We start from the raw sequence: 22,191 nt of genomic DNA, 5'->3' as shown, positions 1-22,191 counted from the left end.
TTTGTTTCTCCAGATCTTATTTTTTGGGGGTTTGTTTCCTTCCCTGTAACAAGGCAAAAACAATACTAAAATAGCCAAAGGAGACTGAGAGAAGAGGAGGTGTGCTGTAAGACAATAACACTATCATACTCAGGCTATTTTTATCAAGTTTGTTACCAAAAAAAGAAACACCTGGGCAATTGAGCTGACACTCAGCTACTCTAATCCTTGGGACAATTTGTTCAAAAAACGCCCCAAAACTCTTGGGTTTATGGTCATTATCTGCCATCATTGAAGGCTGGTGGCTGCAAAGGGTGAAGGTCAGTGGGAACTCCTTGAACTTTGAGGAGGTGACCACAGCAAAACCCTGACACGGTTTCTGTGTCACAGGGGCTGGGACATATATGTTGTCCTCCTGTTTAAACTACTTCTCTTTCTGGTCATGAGGCAGAAATTTGTAATTTCAGGATCCTACAGTTTGGGAATACATTTGATCTTTTTAGACTTCAGTCATTTTTTTATCTTATAAATTTGTTTAGTCTTGTTTGATTCATTCTTGCCTCAGATTCTGATTCTCCTCTAGTTCATTTTATTTAAATTAAAGGTCTAATTAAAGGTCAAATAGCCCTGGGAACAAAAGGGTAAGTATAAGTACAGAGCATCTCAATTTAACCCAATGTTTTGACATTTTAATAGTTCCTAAAGAATACAAAGTTGTCAGGTAAAAAAAAAAACCATTTGATAGCTGTCTGGATTTTTATTACTGATGGATATCAGCCATTTTCCTTCATCTGCAAAAATTTTGCTTCCTTCACAGCACACCTTTGGTGCCACCTCCTGCAGGAGGCCTTCCTTAATTGTTTTGTCCTCTTTGTTCTGCCCCTCCCCGCCAAAGTCCCCTTGTTTTACTCTATATATGTGTGTGTGCACTTACAATACCCATGTACATGGTTTCCCCTTTAGAACACATGCTCATTAAGGGAAGAGACTGCTTCGTTTTTGTGTTTATCCCACCAATGCCTAGCATAACACCTGGCATGTAATGTAGCAGGTCTCAGACAATGCTTATGGAATAGAAAATAAGATATTTATGTAGTTAGCATAGTGGAAAGAACGCTGGTTTCAGAGACAGAATGTTTGTCTCTGGTACTTATATTAAACATAACCTTTTGACAAATTGCTTTTTCTTTGCACCTCAGTTTCTTCTGAGACACTGTAGCAACTGAGAATTATAAAATATGAAGCTGAGAGGGAACTAACTCCTCAGAGGCCATCAAGTCCAGACCCCTTATTTTATAGATAAGACAGGCGCAGAGATGGTCAAATTTAAACTTAAGAGCCATGGGCAGCTAGGTGGTGTAGTGGATAAAGCACTGAGTCTGCAGTCAGGAAGACTTATCTTCTTGAGTTTGAACTCAACAGCCTATGACACTTATTAGCTGTATGACCCTGGCCAAATCACTTTAAAACCCTATTTACCTCAGTTTCCTCATCAGAAGGAAATGGCAAACCACTTCTGTATCTTTATCAAGAAAACCCCAAATGAGGTCACAAAGAGTCAGACATGACTGAACAAAAAATGTCACACAGCTAATAAGTTGTCTAGATTGTGATCTGAAGTCAGGTCTGCCTGACTCCAATTGTCAAGAATGCCTAATTTTGTGGGAAGATATGAGGAAACTCCTTTGCAAAGGTAAAAGATGCTTTAGATTTAAAGGATTTGCTTTTTCTCCCTTTTTGGACATTTTATTGTGTTATATGGCACCACTGGATGGGCAGGGAAAACAAAGTGGAATTGAAACTCAAATCAACTTGTTTAGCTCTTGGTTAACAACAATATGTGATTTGGGAGCACCCAGAGGCTTATTCACAGATCCTGTATCCCAGATCAACATTCAGCAGAGGAAGGACATTCATTTTTTGTTTCTAAAAATAAAAGGTACACTTTTAGTCCCAGTTCTTACAAAAATGTCTCTCCCTGCTGCAGTGTTGAAATTTTATTATCCTTCCTTTTCAATATGTAGAGTACAATGTGGCAGAACTTGGAAGCCGCAGCCGGTTGTTGCTAACAGAATCAAATCCTCCGGCTTTCTTCAGCAGCACCAGTCCACGATATGTAATCTATTCCTGCTTAGAGGAACAACTTTCTGTTTGAGGAGGAACCTGCCGTCTATTTTAATTGTGGATAAATCATGCACCATGGGATACTGTGGTCTCAAACAGAAAAATCCTGGAGTCAGGTCTGAGAGAGAAGGATTAGTGGTAGATAAATAAAATTCCTTTCTTTCCTCAGTTTTTAAACTGGCAGATGTCATAGCTTTCAGAACCTCTCTAGAGATTCTGTGCTGGAGGAGGCAAGTTGTTTTCCTGATGTATAAAAGTTGAGGAGTTGTAGAAATCATTTTAAATCACTGAATTAATTTTATTATTAAGAGTCATTAACTAGGGACTGCTTATTTTGATTCTATTAGAATACTAACTTGGTTACTCTTGGGTCCGCCTACAGCCTAGTAGGTAACCAACCAACATTTGTTGACCATGATGATGATTCTATTTGTGGTGGCACTGCAGGCCTGCTATGACATGATATGAGATTTGATTCCTGGAAAAGTACATTTTGGGCGCCATCCAAAGAAAGAGAGTCCCTGCCAAAGGAATCTCACGGTCTAGGCAGAGAGACAATCTATGCTGAAACAAATGAAACAATTAGAGAACAATATAGTATTTGAAACCAATATTTAATGCTGTTGTAATAAGGTACTATGTGAGGTAATAGGAAGAGCATTGGACAAGTAAAGGGATCTGGATTCGAATGCTGTTTTCACTATTTGGTGGCTATGTGGTCTTGGGCAAGTTATCTAATTTCTGTGAGCCAGAGTTTTCTCATTTGTGAAATGGGGATAATAATACTCGTACTCCTTATTTCACAGAGTTGTTGAGGAAAGCTCTTATATAAACTATAAGTGCTTTATGTCATAGATAACTGGAGAATAGGGCAGCATCCTTTTGATGGACCTCATAGATAGAAGGCTTACCTGTAACAGTGCAAGTTGAAATCCCGTATGATTCATGTACCTCCCTGGCATAAATCTACCACAGATCATCTACCCAATGTGCTGCAGACCTTCCTTTAAGTCTTCTAACATTTTGTGGGTACTCCTATGGCACCATTTATTTGTTATGCTTTGTTCCTCCTAGTGAGACTAGAGCACCTCTTTTTTTTAAAAATAGTTTTGGGATGATAGTGCCATTTCTTGTATACATGTTATCATTAGTAATTAAACTTATGAGGTGATTCAAAACCCAGGGAGAATATTTTTATTAAAAAGTATAAATTTCTATGTCAAGGAATAGTTTGAAGTCACTGAAAGCACTATGTTTTATCAATACTCTTCTCCCACTTAAACCTGGGCTTATTAGCTCATTGTCCACCTGCAGTGTCTGTCTAAAATTTATGTGATGACAGGCCAAGTCAATGGGCTGTTCACCCAACTGCACATAATAATTTGGACAATGTGCTTGCTTCATCCACTTGTTAGATTGTTAGGCCGATTTCTTTGGAATGACCATGGATCATTTGAGGGGCCCACATAAGGGGACTTCATGTAATAAGCACAATGTCAATTATGAATTGAAGCATCTGGAGGACATCACCATCTGTAGGGAATTCCTCTACCTTTTAGATTTTATGTATAGTGGCTGGCACATATTAAGTACTTAACAAATGCTGTTTAATTCATTCATTTTCATTACATATACCCTCAATGTATATGTTGATCATTCTCATATATAGATCATTATGTAAATATATAGATCATTCTCATAAAGAATTCCAAGCCATGCCTCCTGTACTCCATCCTCCTTATCCTCCTATGACCCAGAAACTGAACTTGGCCCCTGGTATTTGAGAAGTAAACCCAATCTTGCTCAGAACCAGATCTTCACCTCACTTTCTAGCCATTTCCAAACTAGACAAACCACAATATCTTCCACCAATATCCTTCCCTTCTAGATCTCCTTCATGGGTTGTCTTTGCTGTTTAGCAGGTAAGGACTGTCTTGTTTGCTTGTATTGTATACCCAGGACTCAGTATAGTGCCTAGATTAATACATTCTCTGTCTCTCTCTCATAAAGATTTTATAGACAAGAAGAATATTCATATATTTGGTAATTCCTGGTGTCTTCTCTGTTGCCTTTTCTGAGGAAAAATTATTGCCCCGGTAGAATTGCTCATTAAGGGCAGGGACTATTACATTTTTTTTCTTTGTATCTTCAGTGCCTAGCTCACTACCTTCTACATAGCAGGTACATATTTATAGAATTGAACCGATTATTTTTCCACTATTTTGGTATCTTCCTCTCTTAGATGTACATATTTTAGAACGGATTCCTTGTGCCTTCGGAGGCAGAGTGGATAGAACCCTGGGCCTGGAGTCAGGAAAACCTAGGTTCAAATCTGTCTTCAGGCACTTACCAGCTGTGTGACCCTGGGAAAGTCACTTCACCTCTGCCTCTCTTCGTTTCTTCAACTATAAAATGGAGATAATGCTATTATCTACCTCCCATTCTAGTTGTGAGGATCAAATGAGATAACATTTGAAAAGTGCTGAGTATATTGTCCGGCACCCAGCAGGCAATATATAAATGCTTGTTCTCCTTCTCCCAAATTGTCACTCTAACGATTTTTTCCTTTCTGTACTTGGTTAGGTCTTGCATTCCTGACTTCACTTTTATAGGTGTCATTTCTATTTCCTTACGTTGCAGTCTGGCACTGTGGTGTTGGAATTCAGTGCTATACATATTACTGCTCCCATTTTGTAGGTACAAAAGTCACTCTTGATCCCACAGCTTATAAGCAGTAGGTAGAACTGCATTCCAGGGCATCAGGTTCCTAGGCCAGTAGTGTTCCTCCATTTAAACATTTAGAGACATCAATTCTTAGGGCTAGAAGGGATCTTAGAGATCATCTTTTTTAACTTTTTTTGTTTTATAAATGAAAAACCCGAGGCCCCACAAGGGGTTTCAATACTTTGGCCAGAGTTATACTCATACATTTACCTGGTTAAGTTTTTGTCCTATTTCTACCAGAATGCCAGCATTTTGTAGTAGAAAGACCACTGGACTTGGAATCAAGAGAGAACTGAGTTTGAAGCCTGCCTCTGAGGCTAACCATGTGATCCCAGGCAAATCACTTCAATTTTCTGAGTTTCTGTTTTTTCATATTGTAAACTATCCTACAGGGCTATTGTAAGGCTCAGATGAGATCATCTGTATAAAATCTCTGTAAACCTGTTAGATAACTCAGGTATCACTTCTATATTAAAGGTGATCATTTTACTCTCACTGATGATAAGGATAGGTAATGGCAGAAATTATGATAAATCTCTCATTAAGTCTATTTGTTGCCCTCCCTCTTTTAAAGGTATCAACCCTATCTGTAGACTCTTTTCTCCCCTCCGCTCCTCAGTGAGGCAGTACTGTGTACCCATCCACCTTTTGCATCATAATGTTTTGCAATTGTACTTGTATTCAATTTCCCATGTCTTTCCATTTAGCAAAGTTAGCAAGGGTTTGCTGGCTGAGCCAGTTTATGACCTGAACAAGATTTCTACTCAGAAGCCTCATGGTGGTATAGAGGTGACCCTGAATTCTTGAAAGCTGTGTAAGGGAAGCATAAGCTCTGCCAAGTTTTTCCACGTTAGAAAGGCTCTGAGTCTGGTCCTGGCAAGAGACCACCTGTGATCCAAGGACCTGTCTAGGTAAGTGCAGAGAGGCTTATTACCAGATGTTTACCCAACTGGTGATGAATTCTTTGGCTGTGACAACCCATGAAACAAAGGAAAGTACAAAATAGCCTTCAATGCTATATAATCCCCATCTGCTTTGCAGTGATGGTGGTGAAGTAATGAGAAAGGGGGCAAAGGGTGCTAACAAAGACAACTTTCAGATCATCTATAAATATTAATTTAACTATTAGTATTCCTAGTGCAAGAGCTCTGTTCAGTAACCAGCAAATTTGATCTGGAGAAATTAAACTACTTGATATTGTCATTAAAAATGATATCAAAAAACACAAGACACTTATCATTAAATGAAAGTATAGTTTCCATATTTTCCTTGGAGAACTGAATAAAAGCTGGTGAAGTCATGTGCCCCTACATAAAAAGAAATATTAGTTTCAGATCATCTTGCTATGCAGGCTTCATAATTATAAGTAAAAATACTATCACAGAGATAGCTTATAGGTTACAAATCAAGGTTTGTTCCTTAAGATGAAGAGGTAAAGAAATTTAATGATGGATTTGACAGGATCCTTTAAACCAAGTCTACATATACTCTGAAACTATTACTTCGACCTGACAAATTAATAAATGCTTTTTCATTCATTCAATTCTTTTCATTTTCATTAGATATACCTTCAATATGTGTGTAGATCATTCTCATAAAGAAACCACAGTCTCCTGTAATCTGGCCATCCTTCTCAATCCTCTATACCTCAGAACGTGAACTCTGCCCCTGGTACATGAATCTGATCTTACATAGGAGAGGACAATGAAAAATATGCCAGAAAATATAGTTTGAGATTAACAAGAGACCAAATTGGCCTCTCTCTAGAGTACTCAGAAGCTTCACACTAGGCATTATGAGTGATAAACATTTAAAAATTTAAATTGGGCCCTTTATCAGTCAGAATCATGTCACTAACATGAGTGTCATTCCTAAATAAGCTCTCTGTGTACAAGGTGACCAGTGACTTGTTAGAGCAAAGGTCAAGATCAATGCTAAATGACAGGATCCAAGATTTAGAGACCAACAGGAAGTGACATTGGAAGTCATTTTCTCCAACCCTTCATGTTACATACAGATGTGGAACCTGAAGTCCAGAGAAGCTAACAACTTGGCCAAGGACACAATGGCAGTAAGTGATAGAGCTAAAATTTGAATCTAAATCATCTGGCTCCAAATCCAGTGTTCTCCTTAATGTTCCACAGTGCAAGAAAAATTCTGTGCAGTCGTAACAACAAGCTGTTGACTTTGAAAAGTGACAAATGGATACAAGTAATGACAGACTCATTGTCACTATTTCTTCCAAAAACCTGTGTGACATAGTTGCCACAACAGTGACCAAAAGAGCTTCAGCCAACATACAAGGGGCAGCATGTGCAAGGTTCTAATCGTGCAGTGTAGACCACTAGGAACTAAGACAGTATAGAAATAATGTTCTAATGATGGTGCATAATGTTTCATAGGAGTTTGGGAAAAAAGGGATTAGTGTGGGCTGAATAGCAGGGGCACCTTGGAGGAAGGCAGGAGTAGGGGGTGTCTTCAACCATACTTTGAAGAGAAGGTAAGGTTATAGATAAGGTGTGAATATGTTAATTGGGGTGGGTGCTCTAAGGATCTCATTATGAAGTGATTTTTCCTATAAAGTATAGGCTGGTTTCATGGATATTGTTAAAACACTAATAGTGGCATTTCTTCATGCTCCTAAACCCTATTTGAGAGTATGTAGCTATGACTCCAAAGAATTTCGGGTGAAATACAATTCTTTCCATAATGGCTACATAGAGCATCAAGCATTATATTCTATAAGTATGTAATACTATCATTCATAATGTTGTATTTTTTCACAAATTATTGCATATTTACATTTGTCTTGTCTTCCCATCTGGTTTTTGGTCCCTATGACTTTGCCATTCCTTCCCTTTGAGCTGTTCACAGTACTTTGTAGAATTGTAGTCTGCCACATCCCTTACAGCAGAAACAATTCTACTCCATATTATCACAGTGTAGTTCCCATTTATCAAATCATGCCATATTATCACAGTGTAGTTCCCATTTATCAAATTTTGCTGGAGAACAGGATGCTCTTATTAATCATATATTCTAATTAGTAAGAACAGGGGATTTTATAGCCTAGAATCTCTGAATTTGTTTAAAGTTTTTTTTGATAATTGGTATCTTAAAATAATTGCTTTTCATTCTAATCCTGTGTATTTCATTTTATCCATTTAAAATATGATTCTTAGGAGGGGTCCATAGTTTTTGCAAGGTTGCCAAAGAAATGCCACAGAAATGGTAAATAAGTTAGAGGGATGTAATTTATGAAGTCAACAACTGCACAGTGCTAATTGCTCTACAAATATTATCTCATTTGATCCTCACAACAATCCTAGGAGGTAGACAATATTCCAACTTTATAGTTGAAGAAACTGAGACTGAAAGAGGTTAAGTAACTTGCCCAAGATCACATACCTAGCAAGTTGTCTGAGGCGGGATTTGAACTCTAGTTTTCCTGACTCCAGGCCCAGGGTTCTGTCCACTGTGCTGCTTGGCTGCCATTTGCTAGCTCATCCTTACAGACTAGGAAAATTGAGTTATATCAAAGAACACAGTTATATCAAAAATACAGATGTGTTTTTGGCAATCAGAGACAAGAGCTTAGACTATACAGTCTAGGTCTACACTTTCTAGGAAATAACTGAGTTTCTTTTACCTGAACAAAACTGAACTCTCTCCAGTTGAGAGAATTTGAGATAGAAGGCAGTGAGGTGATGGCCAGCAGTGACAGAATGCCTAGGGCCAGGATACCCAGTGAGACATAAATCTCCAGTCTCCAGACTTCCTCTTCATTCCATATATTGCTCTTGTTTGCCAAGACCTATCACAGACAAAAATAAAATCAAGAAATATATACTGTCATCAACAGCTGAGGGTAGATAGTGTGACTAACATCCAGTTTCTCATTCAGGTCCTAGAAGTAAGTGGGCTTCAAAGGCCATCAAAGGGAGGGGTGGGGTGAGAGGGTGGCACAGACACAGAACTTAGAACACACATAATGAAGACTAAGTCAGTTAACCACTTAGAAGACATGTGAACTGTTCTTCCTTGGAGATCTTTCCAAATAGGATTAACTGGAGTAGAGATAGAATCTGAACTGTTCTTTTGGATTTAGGAAAATGTAAGGGTAGAAGTGATTAGATGCTATGACTTCTGGAAAACCACTGTAACTCTGTGATTTAAAAAAAAAAACATTCAATGTTTTGCAAATGCTTTCAGTGTAACAGTTTACACACCTTCAGGTTGTTCTGACAGACCAGTATGGTGGTCATCTTGAATGGGTTGAACTAGATGACCTCTTAAGACCCTTATGGCTCCAAATAAATAATATGGATTACCGGCAGTGGGAGAAGGAGAGGATACTTCTCCCAACTGTAGCTCTAGGATGGCTGGGAGTGACAGATAGAACCTGTTGTTGCAAGCCAAAGGAAATTATGGATATGCCAGGGGAGTCTATCAGTTCTTTCACATCTGTATATGCAGATAATCATTCCCATCAGCTGTAAGTCCCTTTAAACATGTAAAAGTTTACAGAGTCAGGAGTTAGGAGTTCTAGATTCTAGTCCCAGTTCTGCCACTAACTAGCTGTGTGACCTTGGACAAGACATTTTTCACTCTGTGGGTTTCAGTTTCCTTATTTGCTGATATTGGGCGAATTATCTCAAATATCCTATCCAGTCCTAAATTCTAATGGTATACATGTGCAATTGTTAAAAAAAAAAAATCAACATTAGCTAGGAAGGTGTGTAGCAAATGCTACTTCTCACAAAGAATAGTGCCAATTTTCTCCTTAAACACAGGGAGGTGTTATCCACACTTAACATGCTAACATCTACTGGACTTTAATGATACTAATTAAATCCATGTTGAAATTTTTGTCTAGGTCTAGGAGGCAATCATAACTGGGTAATATTAAAACTACCCAGCTGATGTTGAAAGCTAGAGCTTTGACTAAGGTATACATACATTCACATGTGCAATTTCCCTTTTTTTTCTCTCTGTTGATAGTTTCACTTTAAAAGGAAGAACTGGGGTGGGCAAAAAGGGAAGATGCATATGAGAATCTGAGTCCCAGTCAACCAGTCACCTTCATTAATCTTTGAGCTTTTAGCTGTCTCCTTCCTTCCTCCCACAATTTTAGTAAGGAACATGGTTACTTCCAGAAGTAAAAAGTCATTAAACAGCAAAGTTAATTAGAATCTAGCACTCCTAGCATAACTCCATTTCTTCAGAAATGGTTTTATGTTTAGAATAAAAAAATTGTTTGGGTGGCATATATGGATCTGGTGGGAAGAGATGATTTGCAAAGGAGTGAAAGGTAAAATGTCTCCTTTTGACTTCTTTTCCTAGTTCAAGACTTTAATTGACTTAAATGCATAAAAAAGGCCTATTATCTAGAGAAAGAACTGACATACGTATATGTATATGTATATGTGTGTGTATACATACATGTTTGTGTCTAGTGGTAGCCAACTCTAGGGTGGGGAATAGGAAGGGAAGGAAGAAACAAAAAGGAACTTCTGATAACTTTGGGGTATATTTGAAAGGAATAGCAACTTGTACATAATGGATCTGCAATTTCAGGTGTAATACTCTCTTTTTCTATTCTACTTTAAGTTCAGAATAACAAAATAATAATTTTTTTTAAAGGCCCAGTATGTTCCTCTACGTACATGGGTAGTTTTTCTCATGGGGCTGGAAGTGCACTATGGTATGTATCAGGAGCCTAGAGAGGGTAGGTGTGAAACAAGTCAGAATGGTAGATGGTATATGGGCAAGGTGTTCTTAACCTGGCATCCACAAATTTGATATTGTTTTTAAATATTTTAATATCTGTATCTGAGTTTAGTTGTTTTTTAATCCTATGTATTTTATGCATTTAAAAACATTATTTGAGAAAGAATACGTAGGTTTTAGTAGAAAGTCAAAGGGGTCCAAGACACAAAATTTAAATTAAGAATCCCTGGGGAAGAGGGGTAAAATCAGAAAATGCCAACTACTTCTCTTTTCTCTCCTCACCAACCCCATAGCAGTTTGATCTTTTGTCAAACCTAAAACCAAGTATTTTCTTCCTTAGAAAAATGTCTACCGGTAAAATGGTTCCCACTTCAGAGCACTGAAAAAAAAAATAACCCAAAAAGGGTTTCTACTGGGGGAAGAGGCATGGTATAAGGGAAAGTATCTTCCTTGATTTTGTGCTCAAAATTTGTTTGCATTAGGAAGCAGGTAAGCAAATGAAATGCAGAGGTTTTCTGTACCTCTAGGGTTTGGTCTCAGAATTTCTATCAATTTGGTGGATTCAGAGTGGTTAGAGTGGGTTTGCTCCCACTTGCTAACTTTGTCCCACACATGCAGAGCAGGTAAGGAAGGGCAAGTGAAAACAAACCACAGTGGGTCTGGATAGGAAAGCTATAAGGTTCAGCATGGATTGTGGTATCTTCCCCACTCCTGTAATACCTTAGTGAACTTATAACATCCCACGCACTGGCATCTATGACCAAAGTTATTGGCAGAGGGCTAAAAGATAAATCCTATGCTGTGTGCTCTCTGACCCTCCAACACCTCTATACAGGTGAAATTTGAGAAGCAGAGCCCTGTAGGAGCACCCTAAGTGAAGACTAGTCATTAGGGCTGCTCTGTCCTGCCATCTAGGGGCAAGGAAGACAAAGTCCAAACCTCTGCTCAGGTTTGGGAGTGGGAGGTGGATGTTTTGGCAGCCAGTGTTGTGGGCTAGAGACCAGCTTTCACAAGACCTAATCTTCCCAGGTAGAAGATATGGGGTTGAATATTGTGTAAGATATTAAAGAGATAATAATATCTCATACTTGTATAGTGTGTTTCACATACAATATTTGTTGTATAAGGATCAACTGAAGGAACAGGGGATGTTTAGCTTGGTGAGAAGACTCATGGAAGACACAATAACTTTCTGCAGGTATTTGTAGAGCTGTTATCATAAGGAAGAGGTATCAGACTTGTTCTGTTGGATTTCCTTTGGCAGAACCAGGAGCTAGGGGTAAAAGTTGAAAGGAGGCAAATTTAGTCTTGAATCAGGAAAAATTTCCTAAAAATTAGAACCAAAAGGGCTGCCTACTGAGGTCAAGTCTGTGGAGGTTTTTAAGCATGGGCTTCATTGGGAGACCCGAATTTAAATTCCACCTCTGCTATTTGCTGTATGACCTTGGGCAAGTCATTTCATTTCCCTAAGCCTCACTTTCCTTATTTGTAAAAGGAAAGGGTTGGACTAGATGGCTTTTAAAGATCCCTTCTAGTTCTATAATTGTGATTCTGACCACCTGACAAATATATTACAGTAGGGATGTCTTTCAGATGTGAATCAGACCAGATGTTGCTGAGGTCCTTTCCAACACCAAATTCTGTGATTCTGTTAGGGTTGATGCTTTTAAAATCATTTTCACACACATGATTTCATTTGATCATCAAAACAATTCTGCCAAGTAAGTAGGGAAAATATGATCACCATAGATCATGTCACCTGCACTAGAATTCAGGGCTCCTGACATCCAATCCAGAGGTTTTCCTTATTTACTATGCTGCCTCTTGTTTTGGGGGAATTCACGGGTTTGAATCTAGAATCTTACTGGTATCAAATTCCAATCTGTAATCTCCTTCCACTGGTGCAGACTTACCCTGAGGTAGTTGCTGGAGGCCCTGAGAAATTAAGTGACTTGCCAATGGTCATACAGCCAATATATGTCAAATAGGCTGTGAACCCCAGTCTTTCTGACTCCAAGGTTGGCCCTATATCCATTATTCCATGCTGTCTCTCAACAGAATGAATGTCCCATATCCTATAGAAGGGTACCTCTAAAGGTCTGGGCAGCTTTTGCTCAGTTACTGTACAACGTAACCCAAATCCTCATAGAGGGATTTTCGGGGAATGAGAAGAGAAATGGAGTCAAATGCATGAGCTTACTTGTAGCCATGGCTGCACAAAGCAGTGTTGGGCCATTTAAGAATTTGAGAGCAGTGCTGTGCCATTGAATACATACAACAAAGAGGTAAAATTTCAATGAAAAATGATGATGATGATGAGTCATTATTTAATGCCTAGAATGCTAGGGCTGAAAAGATCCTTAGAGAAAATCCAATCCAATCCAATCCTTATTTTTTTTACAGACAAGGAAACTGAAGCCCAGAATAGGGAAATGATTTGTCTAAGGTCAAATAGCCGGTTAGGAATAGGACTGGTGCTAGAATATAGTTCTCCTGATTCTACATTTAGTGTTCTGTTTTTCTTTTCCCCCCATATAACACTTCAAGAGCTCTGGCCCAGAAATAAACATCCCAGGACTTAAGAAACCAAGGAGGTTTCTGGTTTTTAGGTCGAGATATTTATCTGACCCCACTCCCAAAGATGTTATATGGCATTCTGGGTTTCCTAGGTGTCAAGGAGAGAATACCTGCTTGACAGCATCATTAATAATCTGGTAGCGGTGAGAACGGCGCAGGGGCAGGCAGAAGCTGTAGACAGCATGCAGAGAGGCACAGAAGAAACTGATGAGGCCAATCTGTTTGCGGTGCTGGAGCCAGTGGTCAAGCCAGTCAGGAAATCGGCGGTATTTGGTGCCCCGGTGGAGCTGCAGGATGGCGGCTAGGACACCAGGTAGATATACCAATGACAACATGACATAAGCCACACAGGGCAATGTGGTATTGACCAGGGAGACAGGGAGTTTATAGAAGCGGTTCTTGTGCTCTTGGATATATGGATGTAACACATCCCGGATGAAGTTATAGGTGTAGAAGCAGATGAAGAGGCCCAGGGCCAAGATGGTTGGAATCTTCCATTCGGGGAGGAGCCGCAAAGGGATGGCCTCAATCTCCCTGGCAGACACCAGTGACCCCATGTCTACTGGACTGAAGCCCATGGCTTGGGCTATCTCTGAGACCTTACGTTTGGCTTCCTGCTGATCTCCAGAGATTAGCACCTGAAGGAAAATTAATAACAGGGAAAAAAGCTCATAAAAGGGTCATAGGATCATAAAAAGTTAGAGCTGGGAGGGATCTTAGAGATCACTTAGTTCAGTTGAGGAATCTGGTCCAGCCTGCCAACCCCTGCTACTTTCTAGCTGTGACAGGTGTGCGCTTTCACCCCCATGGTGACGGCATTCTTTAGAGGGGAGAACCTTGGGGATAATCACTTACATTTGAACAAAACTTAATGCAAAGGGCATCAACATTCATTAATGACCTCAGGTATTACTACTCTCATTTTAAGGATTGAGAGGTTAAAAACCATAGAGTGAGTTAGTGGCAGAGGCAGGACTGGAATACTGTTTTCCTGAGTCTAAGACTAGCACTTTTCCTTTCCTGCATACCATGCTGCTTCCTGGCCTCTGGCTACACAGTAGAGCCTTCTTCACTTGCCAGCAGGCTTCAGCTGTCTTCTCCCTCCACCTCCATGGGCTCCTTCTCCTCTCAGAACCACCCTTTGGAGGCAGGGTGCAGATCAGGCCTCATATGTCTCTAGACTTCACCAACATTCCCCTTCTCCCCATCTCCCCCCTTCCTTTTCAGTTTGCTTTTATGTCTTATCTTCTGTCATTAGAATTAGTTCCTTGAAGTCAAGGACTGTCATTTTTTGCTCGTATCCCCAGTGCTTCGCACAGTGCCTGGAACATAGTAGGTACTTACTAAATGTGTGGGGACTTGAATTGACTGTAAAGGATTCTATCCCTAATCACTAGGAATTAAACCGGGGAACTAGAAGCTCAGAATACTCGCTGCATGGTGTTGTTGTTAAGCCATTTTTCATTGGTGTTTGACTGTTTGTGACCTCATTTGGGATTTTCTTGGCATAGGCACTAGAGTGGTTTGCCATTTCCTTCTCCAGCTCATTTTATAGATGAGGAAACTGAGGCAAACAGGATTAAGTGACTTGTCCAGGGTCACCCAGCTAGTGTCTGAGGCCAGATCTGAACTCAGGAGAATGAGTCTTCTTGACTCCAGACCTGGCATCCTATTCACTAAAGCCACCTAGCTGCCCCATATAGAATGTTGCATAGGCATTAGCAATTAGGACTAGTTTTGAATAGGGCTCTATTACTTCATCAGTCATACACATTACATCTTCCCAAATGGTTTTTCCATGGCTGAGAGGTCCATGAAAGAATACTGTGTCTTCTATCCTCCCTCTCCCCTCGCTTTCGCTGCCCCAGGTGCTTGCCAACAGTGCTTCTGGAGTCCACTATCTATAGAAAGTGTCTTTCTTTCTTGCTTGGGACTTGGACTCTATACTTTTGGTTTCCTTTCTGAATTATGTACAGTGCCGGGAAGATCAATTCCATTGGCTTCCTGCTGCCCATCAAATCAAGTTCAAACTCTGCCTTACTTTTCAGAATAAAGACATAAAATAACGTCAATGATTCCAGCAGAGCATCCTACCTAAAAAGCTTGACCCCTCATTACTCTCCTACAGGAACACTTCCTTTGAGTTATATTGGGCTTACTTTCCACCAAACACACCATGAGCATTCTAGTCTCTAAGCCTCAGTTCCAATCAGCCGTGGTTCTCACAGCTCATCACTACCCTCTGCCTCTGTGATCAGAGGGCAGAGCCATGAACACTCAAATCTCTCTCTAAGGAAAAGACTCAGGACAGACACTGCATCTCCCCCCTGGCTGCACTACTCTTAAAGGACTTCTCTAAGCCCTCCATCATGCCCCATCATTGAGCACCTTCCCCTGAGACTCTCCTGCCCTGATTTTAGCTTTCTTTTGTGTGCCTTGTCTTCTCTATTAAGACTGGGAATTTCTCATGGACAGGGACTGGTTTTCAGTTTTGTTTTTTTTATTTGTATCCATGGCACATAGTAAATGCTTAATAAATGTTTCTTGACTACTGTTTCCAACGTTCTTATTTCTGTATCCCTTATAGCAGGATACACAACTGTGCACATATTAAGCACCATATGAATACTTGTATGAATGACTGACAGAAATTCCTGTGCTTGTATCTGGGCTTCCATTTTCTTTTTCAACCAAACACACTGCTGTTTTGCATGAAACTCCTCTCTGCGCTAGCCTGAGCTCCAAATACCATCACTATACCATTTCGACCTCTTGGTTTAGTGGCCATTCTAACTTAGACTTCTGTGTTTGGCTCTGAAAGCTACTCCTCTCTCTCCTCCTTCCCTCCTTCAGAAGTACCTCATTCAATTCTCTTTCTCACACAAACCTACCTGTTTGTTCCCATCTCTTGGGCCAGACTGCAGGGTCCAGGCAGAGATGACATTGAAGGCCTTGACAACTGTGCAGGCAGGAAAGAGGGAAGCAAGGTGCTCAGCGTTGGACCCCCGCTGCTGGAGGTGCTCTTGCTCTGTGCTGTTGCTCACATCCACAAGGATCTTGTCCACCAGCAGGTCACTCAGTCTACAGAGCGTAGAATAGTGTTCCCGGTACATGGCCACAAAGATTATTTCAGGTGTGCTCACAGCCTCTGCTTGGGAGATTACTTGGGCTGCAGCAGGAAACAACCCTGCTGTTCTTTTTGGGTTGCGGCTCCCAACCATGACCTCGAAGCCTGAGCCCACCAGGCGTGTGGCCAAAGAACGGGCAAAGTCTCCACTGCCCAGGATGCCCACAGTCTGGGCCTGGCTGGGAAGCTCTGGGAGATTGGGGTTGCTCTCCAAAAACTGATGGGAAATTAGGGGCTTGTCCATGTCTCCAGACATCCTTTCAGCTGAAATGAAAAAACAAGCAGATTTAGCCAACTCTCCCTTCCTCAACACTCTATAATCCAACTTGAAAGATTTGGTGGTGGTGGTGGTGGTGGTTTTGTGTGTGTGTGTGTCTGTGTGTGTGTTTAGGGGTGGTGCTGAATGAAGTCTGATTCTATGTTTAGAGAGTAAACTAAGGGAAATAAGAATATAATGCCTCATAATAATAACTGGGGTCAAGAAAGTTTTAGATGTGATGAATGATAGACTTTTGATAATTAGGAAAGTTAGAGATTTTTAGGTCAAGGTCATAACTAAGAAAAATTGAGTCAGTGAAATTTATCTATGAGGCCAACCAATCTTCTCTCTTAACACTTCACTTATAAGGTGATCTGGTCTCCCTAGACATGTATAAAATCATCCACCCTTAAAATGTTTGTTGAAAATAGCTCACCATATGACCCCATCAGGGGGTAATTGAACTTCAAGAAAGGATTCTTGACGATAAAAAGTGTCCTAGCAAGTTAGGGGCAGTGCTGGGATTAGGACCCAGATATCAGGATTCCTCAGTCAGTCTTCTTTCACTCTATCATGTTTGTTGCCTGTCTCTTTCTTCACTCACACACACACCTCTACATGCCACACTTGCTCCCCTTTCTTGTCCCCTGGTCAATGACACATACATTCACAAAATGTTAAAGCTGGAATGGGACCTTAGAGATCAACTTTTCCAAGATCATACCAGTGGCAAAGCCAGAGCTAGAACCCAGGTTTAGTGTCCCCTTCTCCTTATTCCATAACTTTCTAACTTCCTGGATAAAATCTGTCAAAGAGAAGTCTGGGTTGACAGGACCACCTAAGTATATCAGTGCACTTGCCCATGGCTCTGGCCCTCGGACCTAAAAGAAATGTAATGGCTGCAATTTAGCCTTTACCCTTCCATTTGGACTTTCTTGAAATGGTGTATCTATATATCTGTGAATGGGGGCAGTGGGAACTTAGATCCCTCTTCTAACAGCAGACGCAAAGCTGATCTTTTTATGAAGGGACAGAGTAGACCATGTCATATGTGTGATTGTAGGCTCTGTCACTACTATGGCAAGCATTTGATTTCACTATTAGAGATACTGCTTTCCTGTATTTTGTCTTCCATTTAAATGCACATATCATGGGGAGAAGTAAGACAGTAAGCTTCATGTTACAGGGATTACACTATCAAGGGTTCTTAGCCTTACCATCAGGGTTATACTACAACAAGTCTGTAACCTTGGTTTGAGGGTTCTGTTTTGGATTTTTAGTATCCTGATAATTGTATTTTAGGAGCATTTGTTTTCTTTGTAAACATATATATTTTATTATTCTGGGAAAGGGTCATAAATTTCTAGACTGCTAAAGGGCACAATCTCACACATGCACACATGTATACACACATGCACATGTGTACACATGTACACACACACGGGCACACCCAAGTGTTTGGGGTCCAGTAGAAAGAGCTCTAGATTTACAGTCAAAGGACCTGAATTGAACCCTAGATCTGCCACTTGTGACCCATGTGACCTAAAGCTTGACTACTTCACCCCTGTGGACCTCAGTTTCCATATCTGAAAAACAAAAGTTTTGGATTCTAAGGTCCCTTGCAGCTCTAAATTTATGATTCATGTTGGGTGAAGTGAGCAGAACCAGGAGAACACTGTACACAGTACACACACATTGTGTGAAGACTGACTTTGACAGACTTAGCTCTTCTTAGCAACGAAGGATCTGAGATCACTCCAAAAGACTCATGATGGAAAATGCCATCCACATCCAAAGAAAGAACTATGGAGTCTGAATGCAGAGGGAAGCAGACTATCTGTTCTTTTTTTGTTCTGTTTTTCTTTCTCATGGTTCCTCCCATTCATTCTAATTCTTCTATACATCATGACAAATGTGAAAATATGTTTAATAAGAATGTATATGTACAGCCTATATCAAATTGTCTTGGGGAGGAAGGAGAGAAGGGGCGGAGAAAATTTAAAACTCAAAAACTTATGGAAGTGCATGTTGAAAACTAAAACTAAATTAAATTTAAAAACAGATAAACAAATAAATAAAATTTACTCCTCTTTGTTCCTTCTTTGTTTCACTTTCATGGCTTTATGTCTTTAAATTATCAAGGAAGAGATCCTGAGGTTTTATTAGGTTCGTGAGAAGGGATGTGTTTACCTGATTGGAAGTAGGAAGGAGGTAAAAAGGCAGAAAAAGGAGAAGGGGACAGTGCAGGCAAATTTTGTTATGATAAAAAGAACTTGCAGGCTGAAGATTGGGGTTCAAATCCTGGCTTTGCTGCTTGCTAATAACTATAGTTTATAGGAGCTAATGATCTTTCTAAGCTCCGGTTTCCTCATTTGTAGAAAATGGAACAATAGTAATTACCTACTTCACAGACTGTTGTTGAGTAGAAAGTGCTTTGTTAGAAACATAACAACTCTGTGTGATACATATTGCAAGTATTATCCCCATTTTATTGGTGAGAAAAGTTGATTCTGTAATCCTTTAAACTAAAAATAGTGTGTGTATCCTTCAAATCCAATCCCTAAAGCTTGAGTGAAACAAAAAATAAGATTTTTCATCTGCCACAAATGTAACCCTAAGAAAAAAATCACAAGGCCTAATTTAACCTTGGGAGGTGTTATTCTGGGCTGTTTTTGAACACTTCTTATTTAGAGAATGACTTCCTGAAAAAGGCAGAATGACCTGGTAGAAATATAAAGTCTGGAGCCCTGAGTAATTATCCTGGCTCTGTCTCTAATTAGCTGGGTAAGTGACTTCAACTCAGTGGGTCACAGCCTCCTCATCTGCAAGAGGGTAAGTGTGGGTGAGATGATCTCTCAAGTTATATAGATACATCACATTCTGTGATTCCAAGAAAATTCAGTGATCTTTAGTGGGGAAAAGACTTTGGCCTCATTAAGAAGAATGAATAAAGACAGCCATTGTCAATCACTGGGATGCAGAACTGGCCCAGTTCAAGGTGCCATCTTAATCAGAGTCCTTCCCTGACTCTTCTGGTCCACACTTATGTCTTTGAACTCCTCTTTCACAACCAGATAGTTCAGAATTGTTGTTTTCTGTTTTCTGTGCATATGTGCTCTGTTTTTCCAGATTCCTGAGGGCAGAGCCCAGGTCTTAAACTTGTTTACCCTACCCCTTTCACTCCTCAATGCCAACATGGAGCTCGGTTCCCAGCAGGCACTATGGCACCATGGATGAGGTTTGGGAGGCAGGAAGACTTGGATTTGAACCTTACCAGTCCCTTACCCTGTCCCACTTACTAGCTATGTGACCATAGGCAAATCACTAAACTTCAGTTTACATATCTGTAAAATAGGCATACTACCTACCTCAGAGGTGTTATGAGACTTAAATGTGAAAATACATGCAAAGCACTTTGCAAACTGTAAAGACCTAGATGAATATCGCTATTATTCCTTGTTGCCTGAAATTACCTATAAAGGCATGGAGTTTGATTTGATGACTTGCAGAGGTCTCTAAGAATCCATTATATCAGCCCCTCTGACATGTGGGCACCTATTTCTGGGTTTTGAACTCCAAAAGAGATTGGATGATGTACAAGCAGATTCATGGGATGAGGGCAGGGGGAGGTATCCAATTGTGTACTCTGCCAGAGAGTATATATTCTGAATATAGACCTGAAGACTCCCTCCTTATCAGGGGCTGAGTATTGTATACACACAGTTAACACGTGGCAGCTGAGGGACCTAGTGACCGATTGACACTGTAATTGTAACTCCACAGTCACCATGTTGCAAGCATGTATCTATCCATTATGAACGACATTTCTTGGGATAGATGACACAATATCTATTTCTTCTGAAGGCTTGAAATGCCATTTGAATTCCACTCCTTTGGCCTGTGTCACAGTTTAGCAATTCACTCAACTCTCAATCAGTTGAACTAACAGGAGAGCCAGGGAATGGATAAACGAAAGCCACAGATGATCCAAAAAATTATTTCATAGAATCCCTCCCAGAGTTGGAAGAGATTTCAGGGATCATATAGTCTGATTTCGATTTGGCTTGGGCTAAAATTTAAAAGAATTCGTGACCTCTGAGAGCCTGAAGATTAAACTGGGTCAGTGGTAGCTAGCCAGTTGTCAGGGTGAGGGTAGCGAGTAGATAGCCTTGCAGTGTAACACTAATTACAGGAAATCTGCAACATGGCTGCAGAAGACGCAGCTCCTTTGGAGCACATACTGTCAAATGGTTAAGCTATTCTCACCCTCCAGGTTTTGTGGCCAATGACTGATAAGCACAAAAAGTCCTATAAGGAAGTGTTTCACACAGAAAAGTTAAGAAACAATATAGATTTTGACCCAGAGATCATCCCACTGTTGGGCATGTACCCCAAGGAGGCAGAAAAAAGAAAGGTCCCATATGAAACAAAATATTTGTGAGAGTACTGCTTGTATTAAAAAACAAACTAACTGAAAATACAAAATGGATGTCCATTGATTGGAAAATGGCTGAACAAACTGGAATACATGAATATAATGAAATATTACTATACTATAAAAATGATAAATAGAAAAATTTCAGAAGGAAAACAAACTTATAACAAACTATAAATAGATGTATAGCAAAGTAAACAAAATCAGTGGAACATATAGGTCAACAGTAATGAAAGATCATGATATAAAGAAAAAAGACACCAATAGCATTTACAACCAAAATTCACACCATAAAAAACCACGGGGGTGGCATATTCTAATGGAAAACAGAACACCAGATTGGGAGTCGAGACAGTGGTTCAATTTGGTAACCACTTATTGTGAACCTACTGTCTGTGCAAGGTTAGGTACCAAAAAATATTTCAAAAAATTAATAAAACATAGTTCTCAGAATTTATAATCTGTCCTCAACCATTAGAATTATTAGGATGTAGACTTTTTGAGAGTGGGATTATTTCATCCCATGTATCCCTAATGCTGGCACTTAGTAGGCATTTAAGAAATGCTTGTTGGTTGTCTGATTTAGTTCAGTCCTCTCCAATCTAATACAAGTTTATCAGCTGCCTTCTTTGTGCAAAATGCTTGGCTAAGTGTTAGAAATACAGAGATAGTCACTTATTAGACTTGAGATCTTGGGCAAGTAATTTGTCTTCTCTGTTCCTCAGTCTGCTCATCTATAAAATGGAGACAACCATACCATTTTACCTACCTCCTGTTAGCAAAGCAATTAAAAGGAACATGGCATTATTACCATAACCTTTCATTTAACTGGCTTCTTTGGAGTTCCAAGTGATTTTTTTCCCAAGTAAGTGCAGTATATGAAAGTATTCCTTCAAGCATCCAATGAAGTATCATTTTATTCATTTTTGGTGAAAATCTTTTTTGAAACATAATATTTCCTGTGCTTTTCCTTCCCTTGCCCTCCTCTTCCTGTCTTCTCTGCCTTTTTTTCCCCCATCTCCCTTCCCTTCCTCTTCTCTCCCCTTCCCTCTTCTCCTCTCTTTCACACTGGTTATCACTCTTATCTCTCAGGTTGAATGTACTCATAGGCTCAATCCTAATATTGATCAGCACAGAAGGTTTCACCTGCTGTTTTTCTGACCTAGACCAATTCCCAGTCATCCCAGTAACTAACCCAGTCCATGCTCCAATTCATGCTAGACTTAGTGAGGATAC

The 22,191-nt window shown here is 39.9% G+C and overlaps 1 protein-coding gene across 6 annotated transcripts in view; it reads right to left on the bottom strand.

Annotated features, from left to right (window-relative positions):
- Nucleotides 1-22,191, bottom strand: part of STEAP3 (STEAP3 metalloreductase) — a 72,623-nt gene that overhangs the window by 6,602 nt on the left and 43,830 nt on the right. For all 6 annotated transcript variants that reach the window (XM_072613313.1, XM_072613314.1, XM_072613318.1 and 3 more), the window contains 3 exons: nt 16,026-16,525; nt 13,245-13,772; nt 8,477-8,641 (listed from right to left, as the gene is read on the bottom strand). In XM_072613313.1, coding sequence (XP_072469414.1) covers nt 8,477-8,641; nt 13,245-13,772; nt 16,026-16,525 — 1,193 coding nt within the window. The remainder of the gene's footprint in view (nt 1-8,476; nt 8,642-13,244; nt 13,773-16,025; nt 16,526-22,191) is intronic.

Source organism: Notamacropus eugenii, chromosome 5, assembly GCF_028372415.1.
Source record: "Notamacropus eugenii isolate mMacEug1 chromosome 5, mMacEug1.pri_v2, whole genome shotgun sequence".
Classification (NCBI taxonomy): domain Eukaryota; kingdom Metazoa; phylum Chordata; class Mammalia; order Diprotodontia; family Macropodidae; genus Notamacropus; species Notamacropus eugenii.
Note: the sequence above shows the minus strand (reverse complement) of the source record. Positions and strands in the feature narration are given on the sequence as shown.